Genomic DNA, 11,135 nt, shown 5'->3' on the forward strand with positions numbered 1-11,135 from the left:
AGCTGTCAGTCACTGGTGGCCATTTCAGGGCAGCTTTTCAAACATGACAGCTCCTGAAATTTAAAGTATGAGTACAGGAGAATTCAGTTTGTGTTTGGATGCTATAGTAAAAAAAAAGTTCATTGGAATCCCAGTTACACATCAATGCTGTTATGTACTGACTTCTTTGGAAAACTTGGCCTGTATTCAGGTGCCTTCTGAGGTCTCAAAACCTGCCTAGAAGCTGTTTTAGATTTTAGTTTTTAGAATTGGCCCAAGTACCAGGTAACGCTCAGGCCCATCTGTCGCAAGTGGCAAAGATAAACCCTTGAGGATGGGACAAGTTCTGGCTGTGTGCACACAGGAGCTAAACAGGAGCTCTGGAAATGCTCTCCTGAGCTTTGCTCCACCTGGTTTGAATGTGCCTAGTGAGGTTTCATTGACTTCCCAGTGACATAAAGCCAGAGCCCCATCCCAGGCTCTTCCCCACCCTGAAGCCCTTGCAGTAAACAACATGAAAGCAAAAAGCCACACAGCCTGGCACTCCAGGTACTGGTTATATTAATGTTAGCATTGTTGCTAGCTGAGAACAGAGACCTGCTGTGCTTTGAGTCCTTTTCCTTTGCTTTGGAAACCTTAAAGCCTCCAAAAGGTATTTAATGTTTCCATTAGTTCTTGGTACAGAAGAGGAGGAAGTGTGGAGCTCCCAGTGCTCTGAATCAGCAGCTCCAGGACAGATTATTTCTTTGAGTATAGGCACAGGCAGAAGCGATTGGCAAGCTGGGGCCTGTCTAAAAATTAGGGCATGTGACATTCAGAGAAATCTTTTCATCCCAAAGGCCTTCTGTGTACTTCCCAACACACCCACAGATGTGCACTACAGGAATCTCTTTATATTCCCTTGGGAGGCAGCCACTTCCAGAGAGGAGCATGGCAGCTTTTTACAGAGGTGTTCTAGGGTGAGCTGCAGTGAGGTGTATCCAGTACCCATCCCTTGCTTTTCCTCATCCCTTCTGTCCTCCCCTTGCTGGCCCCCCCACCTCCTCACCTTGAGAGAAACTTGCTCAAATCACTGCTTTTCCACCCAGTCCCAGCTGTTTGCTCTCTGATACTCCTACCCAGCACCCTTCTCTCTCTAGGACACCACAACTGCCACCCAACCCAGCTTCCCACTCCCACTTTGTGTGTCCTCAAAGGGATCTGTAACTTCCCCCTCCCTCCCTCCCTCCCCTCATCTTCTTCCTCTGACCATCGTGTGACCTTCCTTCTCCTTGCTCACAGCCATCTGTCACATTTGGGTAACACCTGCCCCTCCTGGCACATTGTCCCCCTCCAGTGTGGGCTGCCTGCTTGCTTTGCAATGACACAAGTTGTCTTCCCTGGCCTCTGAAGGGCTCTCAAGGAGGTCATCTCTGTGACCAGTTAGACTGACCCTCAAAGGTCTATTACTCATTTACAAAAATTTGAGTCATAAGCTCCCTGGAATCAACATTCATTTCATCTCATCTCCCCAGAGCTGTTCCCTCTCTAGGCGGTCAGTGTTCAGTGTCACCTTGGGATGTTGTCCTCAGACAATCAGAGCCAGTCCCCCACTTGACAAATAGGGACACTGCCATAAAACTCTCTGGTAAATCTTTCATCTCTAGATAACACAAGCTTTAGAAAGATGAGAATGAAGCTCCCAGTGACTAAAATTCAGCAGGAAAGAAGTAAATTGCCAAAAGCAGCAGCACAGTTTACAGCAGTAATAACAACAAGCTGTGAAATATCTGGTGCAGAGCAGCAGCTTTGGGGTTTTCAGCACTTGTTGATCTCACTGTTTCCATTCAGCCCCACCTGAACTCCACTACCACAGGACCTGTGGCTCTGGTTCCACAAGACAGGAAATCACCTGTTTGCTTCCTACCAGTAAAAAAATACAGCACAAACTAAACAAACCTAAACCAACAACCAGTGTAACTGCATGGTGAGAAATACTGAACCAGTGCACGCCCACTCCTTGCTGGTTCAGATTGGCTTTAGAATCTTATAGCCAGGCAGATTTTGTGCTGGGTCAGGTATCATCCATCTCCTCACAGTCAGCATAAAGACTGTATCATGCCTGATCTGACTTGACAAGATGTAATTGCACAGTCCTGCCAGCTCTTGGGGAAATGCATGGTGCCAGGTATTCCGGTGCTGCACAGACAGGAATTCATCAGGCCAGCCTGCCTTATGGAGTCTAGGTGGCAAGGTGTCTGCAAGAATGTAATTTTCTCTGCAGGCTGAACCCACTGACAGTCCTGCTGACTTGTCAGCTTTGTGTTAAGTCTGTTGAGTCCTTTTCATGCTGTCAGAAGGAAACCTGTCCCATGAAAAAAAAAATCTGATGGAATAAAATTGTTATCGTGTTCATCTTGTCCTCCTACTGCTGTGTGATTTGGATTCATTTTCTCTTCACATTCACCTTATCTGGAGGTTGTGAAAGAAGCTGCAGCAGTGATGTTAGAGAATATTTAAATATGCAGCATATTTTTCAACAGGAATGCAAGCACAACAGACAGGAATTACTGAACAGCAAATTCTTCCCTTTACAGTTCTGTCTGAACATCCCTGTAATAATGGTTTTGCATTAATGCAGCTTTGGCAAGCAGATGGCTTCTCAGCCACCCTGTAAGTTCACAGTAAAACCCTGCTGAGTTCCATGGACAGCATCACCCACCCCTGAAACACTGCCAGAGCTGAGGTAGTGCCTGCCTGCTTTGTGAGAGGCCTTAGCAACACCCCACAACACAGGGAGACATAATGCATTTGCAGTGGAATGAGCAAGGGACACCAGGAAAACTCCTAATTTGACTGCAGATGAAGATCAGTTCTTGGTCTAAGCTCACTAATAAAGTGCCAGAAGAAAGAGGCAGGCCCAGTGCATCTGTGGAATGAAAAAGGGGCAGGAGGGAGGAATCCAAAGTGAGGGTATAATGCTTAACTTAAGTTACAGAATGAGCCTCATGTTTTCAGGTTTTGAACACCTCCAGTTCTGGCTAGAGCCAGGCAAAATGCCCTGAGTTCTCTGTGGCATTGAAAAGCCTTCCAAAAATGAAAGCTCCAAACTAAATATTAAAATATTAATCTAAGACCTTCTTTTGAAACACCTTAATTAATAGCTTGCCCTTAGCCATTTACAGTGTCATCCTGCTATCCAAATGCTTTGGTAACAATCTATTATACACTAAAAGCAAGACTACAAATCAACCCCATGAATCACATCTGTAGCAATTCTCTGGGCACTGTGGATGAAAACACCACCACAGTCAGGGACTCTGAGCAGATAGCTGTAAACAGAGCTCTGTCCCACGTCATGCTGTTTGTTAAGGAATTTTACAGCACTCAGGATACTTTTCCCTCTTTCCCTCCATCACCTAAGAACAGAACACCTACACTCACACCTGTTTTTTCCTGCCAGGTGCCCCCCTACAGAGGAATGCAGCTGGGATCAGTAGCACTGCACACACCAGACTTGTTTCTTGCTCAGCTGGGCACCAACAGGAGAGGCTCCCCAGAGCCAGAGGGACACACAAGGGGAGGGTTTGGGATGGGCTTTTGTCCCAGCATGGGATGTAAACCACATCCATGGTGATGTCTCAGGGCAGCCAACAGCAAGTGTTACTCTCCAGGGCTTTGTTCCCTCTTTAATGGAGATATGCAGGACAGCTGTCCAGAGAATATCTCTGAGCCAGCAAAGAGGCTAGGAAAGAAGGTCTGCTAATCAATCTGGTCATTTAATGAAGCCCACAGGGACATGCAGGACTCATTGTATGTTACTGTAGCAGCTGGGAATACACAGAGGGTCTGAGCAGATATTAATTTCCTTTTCTTGCTGGGTAGAGCAACATTTATTTTTGTTAATAGGGAAAGAGAGGCTCAGTAAATAGATACCTTCTAAGTGCCACTGTGGATGCAGGCTTGATATAGGATAAAAATCATGAGAGCTAAGCAGCTAAAGGTAGTTTTGGACAAACCTTGAGACCCAGGCTAAGGTCAGTCTCCCAAGTCCTCAGTTAATACCAAAACTACAATTACACATTTTTTTTCTGTACCTCCCTTCTTTTAAATAATGAGTTCCCACTTTTGCTAAATCCTTGCAAGGCAGACTGAGTGTCAGGTGCAGACACTTTCCCTAACTCATCCCAGCCCCTGTTAACACAACAGAGAGTGTAACAGTGACTGCTCCTCTACTGTCAGAGGGAAAGCATCCACATGATCTGTGACAGGACATCACTGTAGTTGCAAGGTAGCCTAGAGACCATGACTGTTTTCCATCTGATTCTCCCAAGAAAAAGACTGGACAAAATAGCTATGGTACAATTCAAACATGTGGCAGCTTGACAAGAAAACATCCCAGTCCATGAGATTTTACAAGGTTAAATGCACAAACATCTCCAAATAAAGTCACCCTGACTCACTGCTCCCATGATGAAAAAGCAAGCTGTGTAGCTCTGTGTATGAAGAACAAACTGTCCTGCCATGCCAGATGACTTCCAGCCCTGGCAGAAGTGGACATAAAGTCTGTATATCTCTGTTTAGCAAGGTTTGAGGGGGCATGGGAGGTCCCTGTTTGCACAGCCTTTGATCAGCCTGCAGAGGGACAGCTGACAGCCTGAACCCAGACCAAGTGAAGTGAGGTATCAGCATCGACTTTGTCCTGCTGCCACTGCCCCAGCACAGGTTAGGAGGGAGTCAGCACCCTGATCTTTGCACCATTGGGGCAGTGGAGCAGAGCTCCCTGCAGCCAGAGCAGCTCAGGGTACAAAGCTGAGGTTAGCACCTAAGGTTAAAAAAGGCTGTTAACATCTGAAAGAGAGCAGGAGCAAGTTTATTTCAATTTTTAAAAACTGACTTGGGACTGTGTTTGAGGTCAGACACACGGACTGAGCAAGATATGAAGCTATCAGTATAACATATTAAATGCTCAGCAGGTCTTTGTCAAAGCTACCACTGATTCTGAATTCCCTGAAGTTCTCAGTATCAAACATAGCTGAGCAAAGAGCCAGAGCCCAGCATTGCTCTTGTGAGAGCAGACACTGTGTCCCAATGAGCAGAAGGACACTGGTGGGACAAAGATCTTTCATTTGAGATCTCTGTAGATCCCATGGAAGAGAGCAGGACAGTGTCCACACCTCACACACACCTCACATGCCCACACTCTACCACCCCTTTTTCCTGTAAGCAGCAAACTCTAATTGACCAAAGCAGAACACTGCCCAGCAACAAGACTTTGAAGTTGTGTACAAGTTCTCAGTGGCAAAAAGTTAATACAAATTAGCTGAAGAGAAGGTTCACACAGGCTGTACTCCTGACATGAGAGGCAGGATTTCACTCCAGTTTGCTTAGTCATATGGAAGAAAAAGGATGAAAAAGCAAGATCAGAGCTCAGCTATCCTTCCCTCTGTAGTTCCAGTCTAATGATTGGGATGCACTGGTTGCCCTCTAGGTTTTAGAGGGCACAGAAGGAAAAAAGGAAGAAAAAGAAAGGGGAGCAGGAGGAAAAAGCACCAAACTAATTATTATGTATTTATTCATGAAAGCCAAGATTAAAATAGTATATTAAAGGATTTGAATGCAAATAGCATTTGCTCTGTCCTGATTTCCCTTAACAAAGTGCAGCACTCTGGTGACTCAGATAACCCCAAATATTGCACAGCATAGGAGAGCCTGACAGAGCAGGGGGACAGAACCAACCAGTCTCTCACCAAGACTTTAAAGCATGATAAAAAACCACCACAGAGCTAGGAAAAAATGTAATTTTGTTTCTGTCATTACTATTGTTTTAGGGACTTCTCCACACACTAATTTATCATGCTTAGAGGTGGACCCAGTCCAACACTGAATCCATTATGTTTAGTCCTGAGGCACGTGAAATTTGAGCCCGCTGTTCCTGGCCTGTGCCTGCCTCTGGTGTTCACAGCAATGCTGTCTCTGCTGAGTGTCAGGCTCTTGGCTAAGTGAGCACAAATCATTTGGCTTTGTGCACATGCAGCAGGTATGACAGGATGGTTACTCTGCTAGGGAAGGTTATTTGCATGCTGGGTTCTGAATTGGATGGGATAAAGTTAGTCTTGCACAACAAGACCTGGGATTTATTAAGCACTGGAGATAGGCATCTCAAACCAGTCTGGCTGCAAGTATTGCAATGAGCCAGCTTTCCATGTAGGCTGTGCTGATGGCCAGTCATTCACAAATTAAACCTCTCTTGTGCCACGTACAAGACTTCTGCAGTGAGTTTGAATACAGCAGTTGCTCCTTGATGTGCATTTGAATGAAGATCTGGAGCACAAGTTCAAGACTTCTTTGGATGATCTCTTCATGTGGAGAGGACAAGACCTGTCCTTAACTGTATGGACAGCGCCTCATCTCCTTATCAAGCTACCTGCTCTACTGGGAAGGCCACTTCCTTGCAAGCTTACCCTCAGTTAGGTGCAGGGAGGCTCTCAGCTCCCACATTTGCTGCATCTCTGCTCTTCCTCCCCCCCTGCAGGTTATGACTTCGCTGCCGTACTGGAGTGGTTCGCAGAGCGGGTCGACCGCATCATTCTCCTCTTTGATGCTCACAAGCTGGACATCTCTGATGAATTCTCTGAGGTCATCAAGGCCCTGAAGAACCACGAGGACAAGATGAGAGTCGTTCTCAACAAGGCCGACCAGATAGAGACTCAGCAGCTGATGCGGGTGTACGGTGCCCTCATGTGGTCCCTGGGGAAGATCGTCAACACTCCCGAGGTCATCCGAGTCTACATCGGCTCCTTCTGGTCCCACCCCCTGCTCATCCCCGACAACCGCAAGCTCTTTGAGGCGGAGGAGCAGGACCTGTTCAGGGACATCCAGAGCCTGCCCCGCAACGCTGCCCTCAGGAAGCTCAATGATCTCATCAAGCGAGCGCGCCTGGCCAAGGTGGGTGTGCGCGTGGAAGCCCCGAGCGCTCGGTGTGGGCTGTCTGCAGCTGGCAGCCCATGGAGAAGTGGTTCTGGCCAGTTCAGCTTGCAGAGCTGGTGGATCCTCCTCTTTTTCCATCCCATTTAACTCAGGCTCAGCCCTATGCCAGTATGGGAAGAAAACTCCTTGGTTTGGTGTGTCAGTCATGGCGGGCCATAGTGAGGAAGGTAACTACAGATCAAAGCCGGTAGCACTTGAAGGGATCTAGAAAGCAGTTGCTCTGTGGTAGCAACTTGAGAATTAGGACCAATTCAGTATATCAGAATCATACACCAAGGGAATTGATAAGCTCTAGGTTTTTTACTTAAAACTTTCTTAGCCAAGAGAGATACCTGACTAAGATGGATGCACATCTCCACCACATTTGAGGTGGAGACACAGGAATGATAAATAAGCTTGTAGTATCCCTGAGTATTTGAAATGAACTGAAAGAAGCCCTTAAAATACAGGAAAAAACCCACATCAATTGAGGAAAGAGATCAAAAGATCCCTTGAAAGCTTTCAGTGCAAGGGTCTTCATTTCAAGAAAAAATGCTTGGTTCACCATTGGGAAAAAAAGCCACAATGTTGCGTAAGTTAAGGACTGGTATTTGTACTAAAAGATTGAACCTGTATGTTTGGCCTGGGAAGGGACTGTTCCCTTGAAGGCCATGCCCAGTGGAAGAAAAAAAACCCCACTACTCCCTCCAGAAAGTGCATATGAATGTCACTGTCTGTATGCTCAGGACTACTTGTTTTTGCCTTGTCTCAGCACAGACAGAGCACACAGCTGAGCATTGAGCCCTGGAATGACAATCCATGGGTCCAGGCAAGCTGAGGAGCTGAGCTTGCTCTTCAGGGTGGGACAAGATGGAGGCAAGTTCTGGGCACAGATACTCTGCTGAGAGGAATTTTCTGATGTGCTATTCAACATTTGCCTTCATTCCATATAATTTAATTCCCTTCAGGTCCATGCCTACATCATCAGTTCCCTAAAGAAGGAAATGCCCTCCATGTTTGGGAAAGACAATAAAAAGAAGGAGCTTGTTAACAACTTGGGGGATATTTATGCCCGCATTGAACGGGAGCATCAGATCTCACCAGGAGACTTCCCTAACCTGAGGAAGATGCAGGTAAGCATTGGAATCCTGGCAAACATCCAAGGAAAGAGCATTGGAGTGACTGCAGGGAATACAACAGAGCCATGCAGACATTGATTGTTGCCACCTGTGGGAAAAGCCTGCTCTAATGTTGAAATGTGCCTTAAAATATCTGCAGGCTATATTTGGGCATGAGCACTTCTTACACATAGAGCTCATGTGAGGCATTACAGCTTCACTTTCATTTCTGATATCTTTGCCTTAATAGCCCTTTACAGCAAATGATTTCTTCTGTTTTTCTTTATTTTTAATTCCAGGTTCCATTTGCAGATTTTTCAGGCTTAAGCAATTTATAACAAAAGGAAAGCTGTATCCTGAAAGGGCTACATATGGCACATTCCTCAAGAGCTATATTTGTCTTCTACTTAACTTTTTGTTTCTAGAAGGAGAGAAAGGAAGGTGTAAAAACTTTAAGCCCCTTTTCTATTTTCAGCAGAGAAGCAGGCTTTTTGTTCTGCAGACCAGAGACCTGGCCCAGGGTTCACACAAATCAAAAACTTCAAAGGACCTTGGATCAGAGCCTTGTATTGTACATTCAAGCAGTGCTGGACACTGCTGCATTGCTGTGTGGCTTCAGTCCAAGCAAAAACCTGATATGAGTTCTAGCTCTTGAGGTTGCTATTAGTTACCTATGGAAAACAGCATTTGCCTATTTTTGAAAAAATATTCTCCCTAAATTGTTGGGAGTGATACCTGTGAGGTATAGGAGATCTCCTTCATTGCTTGTTAAAATGTGTGTTAAAAAAACAACCTGTATGAATCCAGTTGGAGTGAATAGTGTGGATTTAATGAGTAGAGGGTGAAAGATAAAGCTGTAGATCTTTCTGCAGCTAGAAGAGAGTTCTCTGCAGGCCCTACTCAAAGCCCTTTTGCTTAGCTGTGAAATTACAGAATCTGAGCCATGCTGTAAAGACATGCTCATCACCTCTTACAGATGTGCTACTGTCATGATGAAATCTGAAAGATGCACTGCATGGTGATGAGTGCAGTGGTCTTTTGCCAGGTGGCATCTTCTTCCCAGAGCACAGAAGGGGGAGGGAACGCAGAGCACTGGCTGGAGGAGGTAGCAAGAGCACACAACCAGTTTGCCTTGAACTATTTGGTCATTTTCTAAAAGACTTAGGAGAGGATTCAAGTGAGAGCAAGGCCAGCCAGGGAGACCCCATGCCATGCTGAAAGCAGGGCTGTCAGAGCAAGGAATGCCAAGCTCCCCACTCCTCTGCAGCAGCAGGCAGGCACCCCCTGCACACCATTACTCCTCCGTGTCGCTCACCTCTCGCCGTGCTGTCCCATTTTTAAGGATCAGCTGCAAGCGCAGGATTTCAGCAAGTTCCAGCCGCTGAAGAGCAAGCTGCTGGAGACGGTGGAGGACATGCTGGCCAACGACATCGCGCAGCTGATGGTGCTGGTGCGCCAGGAGGAGTCCCAGCGGCCGACGCAGATGGTGAAGGGAGGAGCCTTCGAGGGCACCCTGCACGGCCCCTTCGGCCACGGCTACGGCGAGGGCGCCGGCGAGGGCATCGACGACGCCGAGTGGGTGGTGGCCAGGGACAAGCCCATGTACGACGAGATCTTCTACACGCTCTCGCCCGTCGACGGCAAAATAACTGGCGCCAACGCCAAGAAGGAGATGGTAAGGTCCAAGCTGCCCAACACCGTGCTGGGCAAGATCTGGAAACTGGCTGACATCGACAAAGATGGCATGCTGGATGATGAGGAGTTTGCCTTGGCGAATCATCTCATTAAAGTCAAGTTGGAGGGTCATGAGCTGCCAAATGAGCTCCCTTCCCATCTCCTCCCTCCATCCAAGAGGAAAATAACAGAGTGAAAGGAAGGTTATAGGGGAGAGGGGAAGGGAAGGGGAAAATGAAAGATCTAGAACAACATGTTTACTTAAATTATACCTTTAGATGTGAGATCACGTTTGGATTTGTACCTACTTTGCTGTATGAAGAACAAAATCTAAAGCAGAACAAAAAAGTCCAATCCTTCATGATATGCAATTAACTCTTCCAGTGTACTGTCCCTGCTTTCTAATGTGTAGTCTGTAAATATGAAGGTAAAGGAAGGATGTTGCAAAGTAGGAGACTCTGTTAAGCGAGAGTAGAAGAAAACCTGAACAGGACTGCATTTTTGGAATAGGCACTAATAGAAATCTGCTAACTGCCAGTATCACTCCTGAGCTTTGGCTGCACCTTCTGCCTTTTTATGGGTCTTGCAAAATGCAGGAGACTAAGAGAAACCACAAGGTCTTCAAGCTATTGGCCAAAATAAAGAGCATTTCCTAATTAATATAAGCCCACACTAAAATACTAGATACTAAACCCCAGAGTTAAGAACTTTAGGAACCTTGATTCACCGTTAAGATGCAAGTTTTACAAACGTCCTTCCCCTGTCCTTATAGAAAAATACATCAATAAAATCTGAAAGAGCTCTGAACTGGGCAGCTGGAGTTCCTCGTTGTTCACTGCGGGGCAGGCACTCAGAGTTCCCAATCACCACCACCTCCCATTCAGTCCCCAGCGGAGATTTGTTCTGCAGCCAGGAGAGCCACACTCCAGGGGGAGCAAGGGAGGGGGCCCTAGAGGTGGGCATGAGGTGGGTGGAAGGGAGGAGCACTGCTTCCAGGCTCACCCAGCATGGCACAGCCACTGGGTCCTGTTTGCTCTTTGACCAGCGCTGGTGTCTGTGATCCCTGTGAAGTGATTCGTGTTTGCTCTCATCGTGCACAGTGACAGCCACGAGCCCCATCCTCACTGCACAGACACAAACCCCACACTGGATCCACCACAGGGGCAGAACACACAGGGGCACCGGCAGAGCTTGCTCTGCTCTGTGCCTCCACAAACCCAGCCAAGGTGTCAGCCTTCACACACTCACACTTGATCCCCTCCAGAACTTCTACCCTGAGCCAAGACACCTTCCCCACTTCTTTCATGCTCTATGAAATTTTTGTTTCCAAGACCTGATTTTAGCAGAATTGCCTCCATTTTCTGTTTCACTGCCTCAACACATACGTGCGCGCGCACTATTCTGGTTTTTGTTGTT

General features: G+C 46.8%; 1 protein-coding gene across 1 annotated transcript in view; it reads left to right on the forward strand.

Annotated features, from left to right (window-relative positions):
- Positions 1–10,526, forward strand: part of EHD3 (EH domain containing 3) — a 28,805-nt gene extending 18,279 nt beyond the window's left edge. The window contains exons 4-6 of the mRNA XM_054290200.1: positions 6,494–6,906; positions 7,896–8,060; positions 9,388–10,526. Coding sequence (XP_054146175.1) covers positions 6,494–6,906; positions 7,896–8,060; positions 9,388–9,915 — 1,106 coding nt within the window. The 3' untranslated portion in view covers positions 9,916–10,526. The remainder of the gene's footprint in view (positions 1–6,493; positions 6,907–7,895; positions 8,061–9,387) is intronic.
- Positions 10,527–11,135: the final 609 nt, after the last annotated feature.

The sequence above is a fragment of the Melozone crissalis genome, unplaced genomic scaffold (assembly GCF_028551555.1).
Source record: "Melozone crissalis strain CALT ecotype California unplaced genomic scaffold, PUWL_Pcris_2 ptg000081l_1, whole genome shotgun sequence".
In the NCBI taxonomy this organism is placed as follows: Eukaryota; Metazoa; Chordata; class Aves; order Passeriformes; family Passerellidae; genus Melozone; species Melozone crissalis.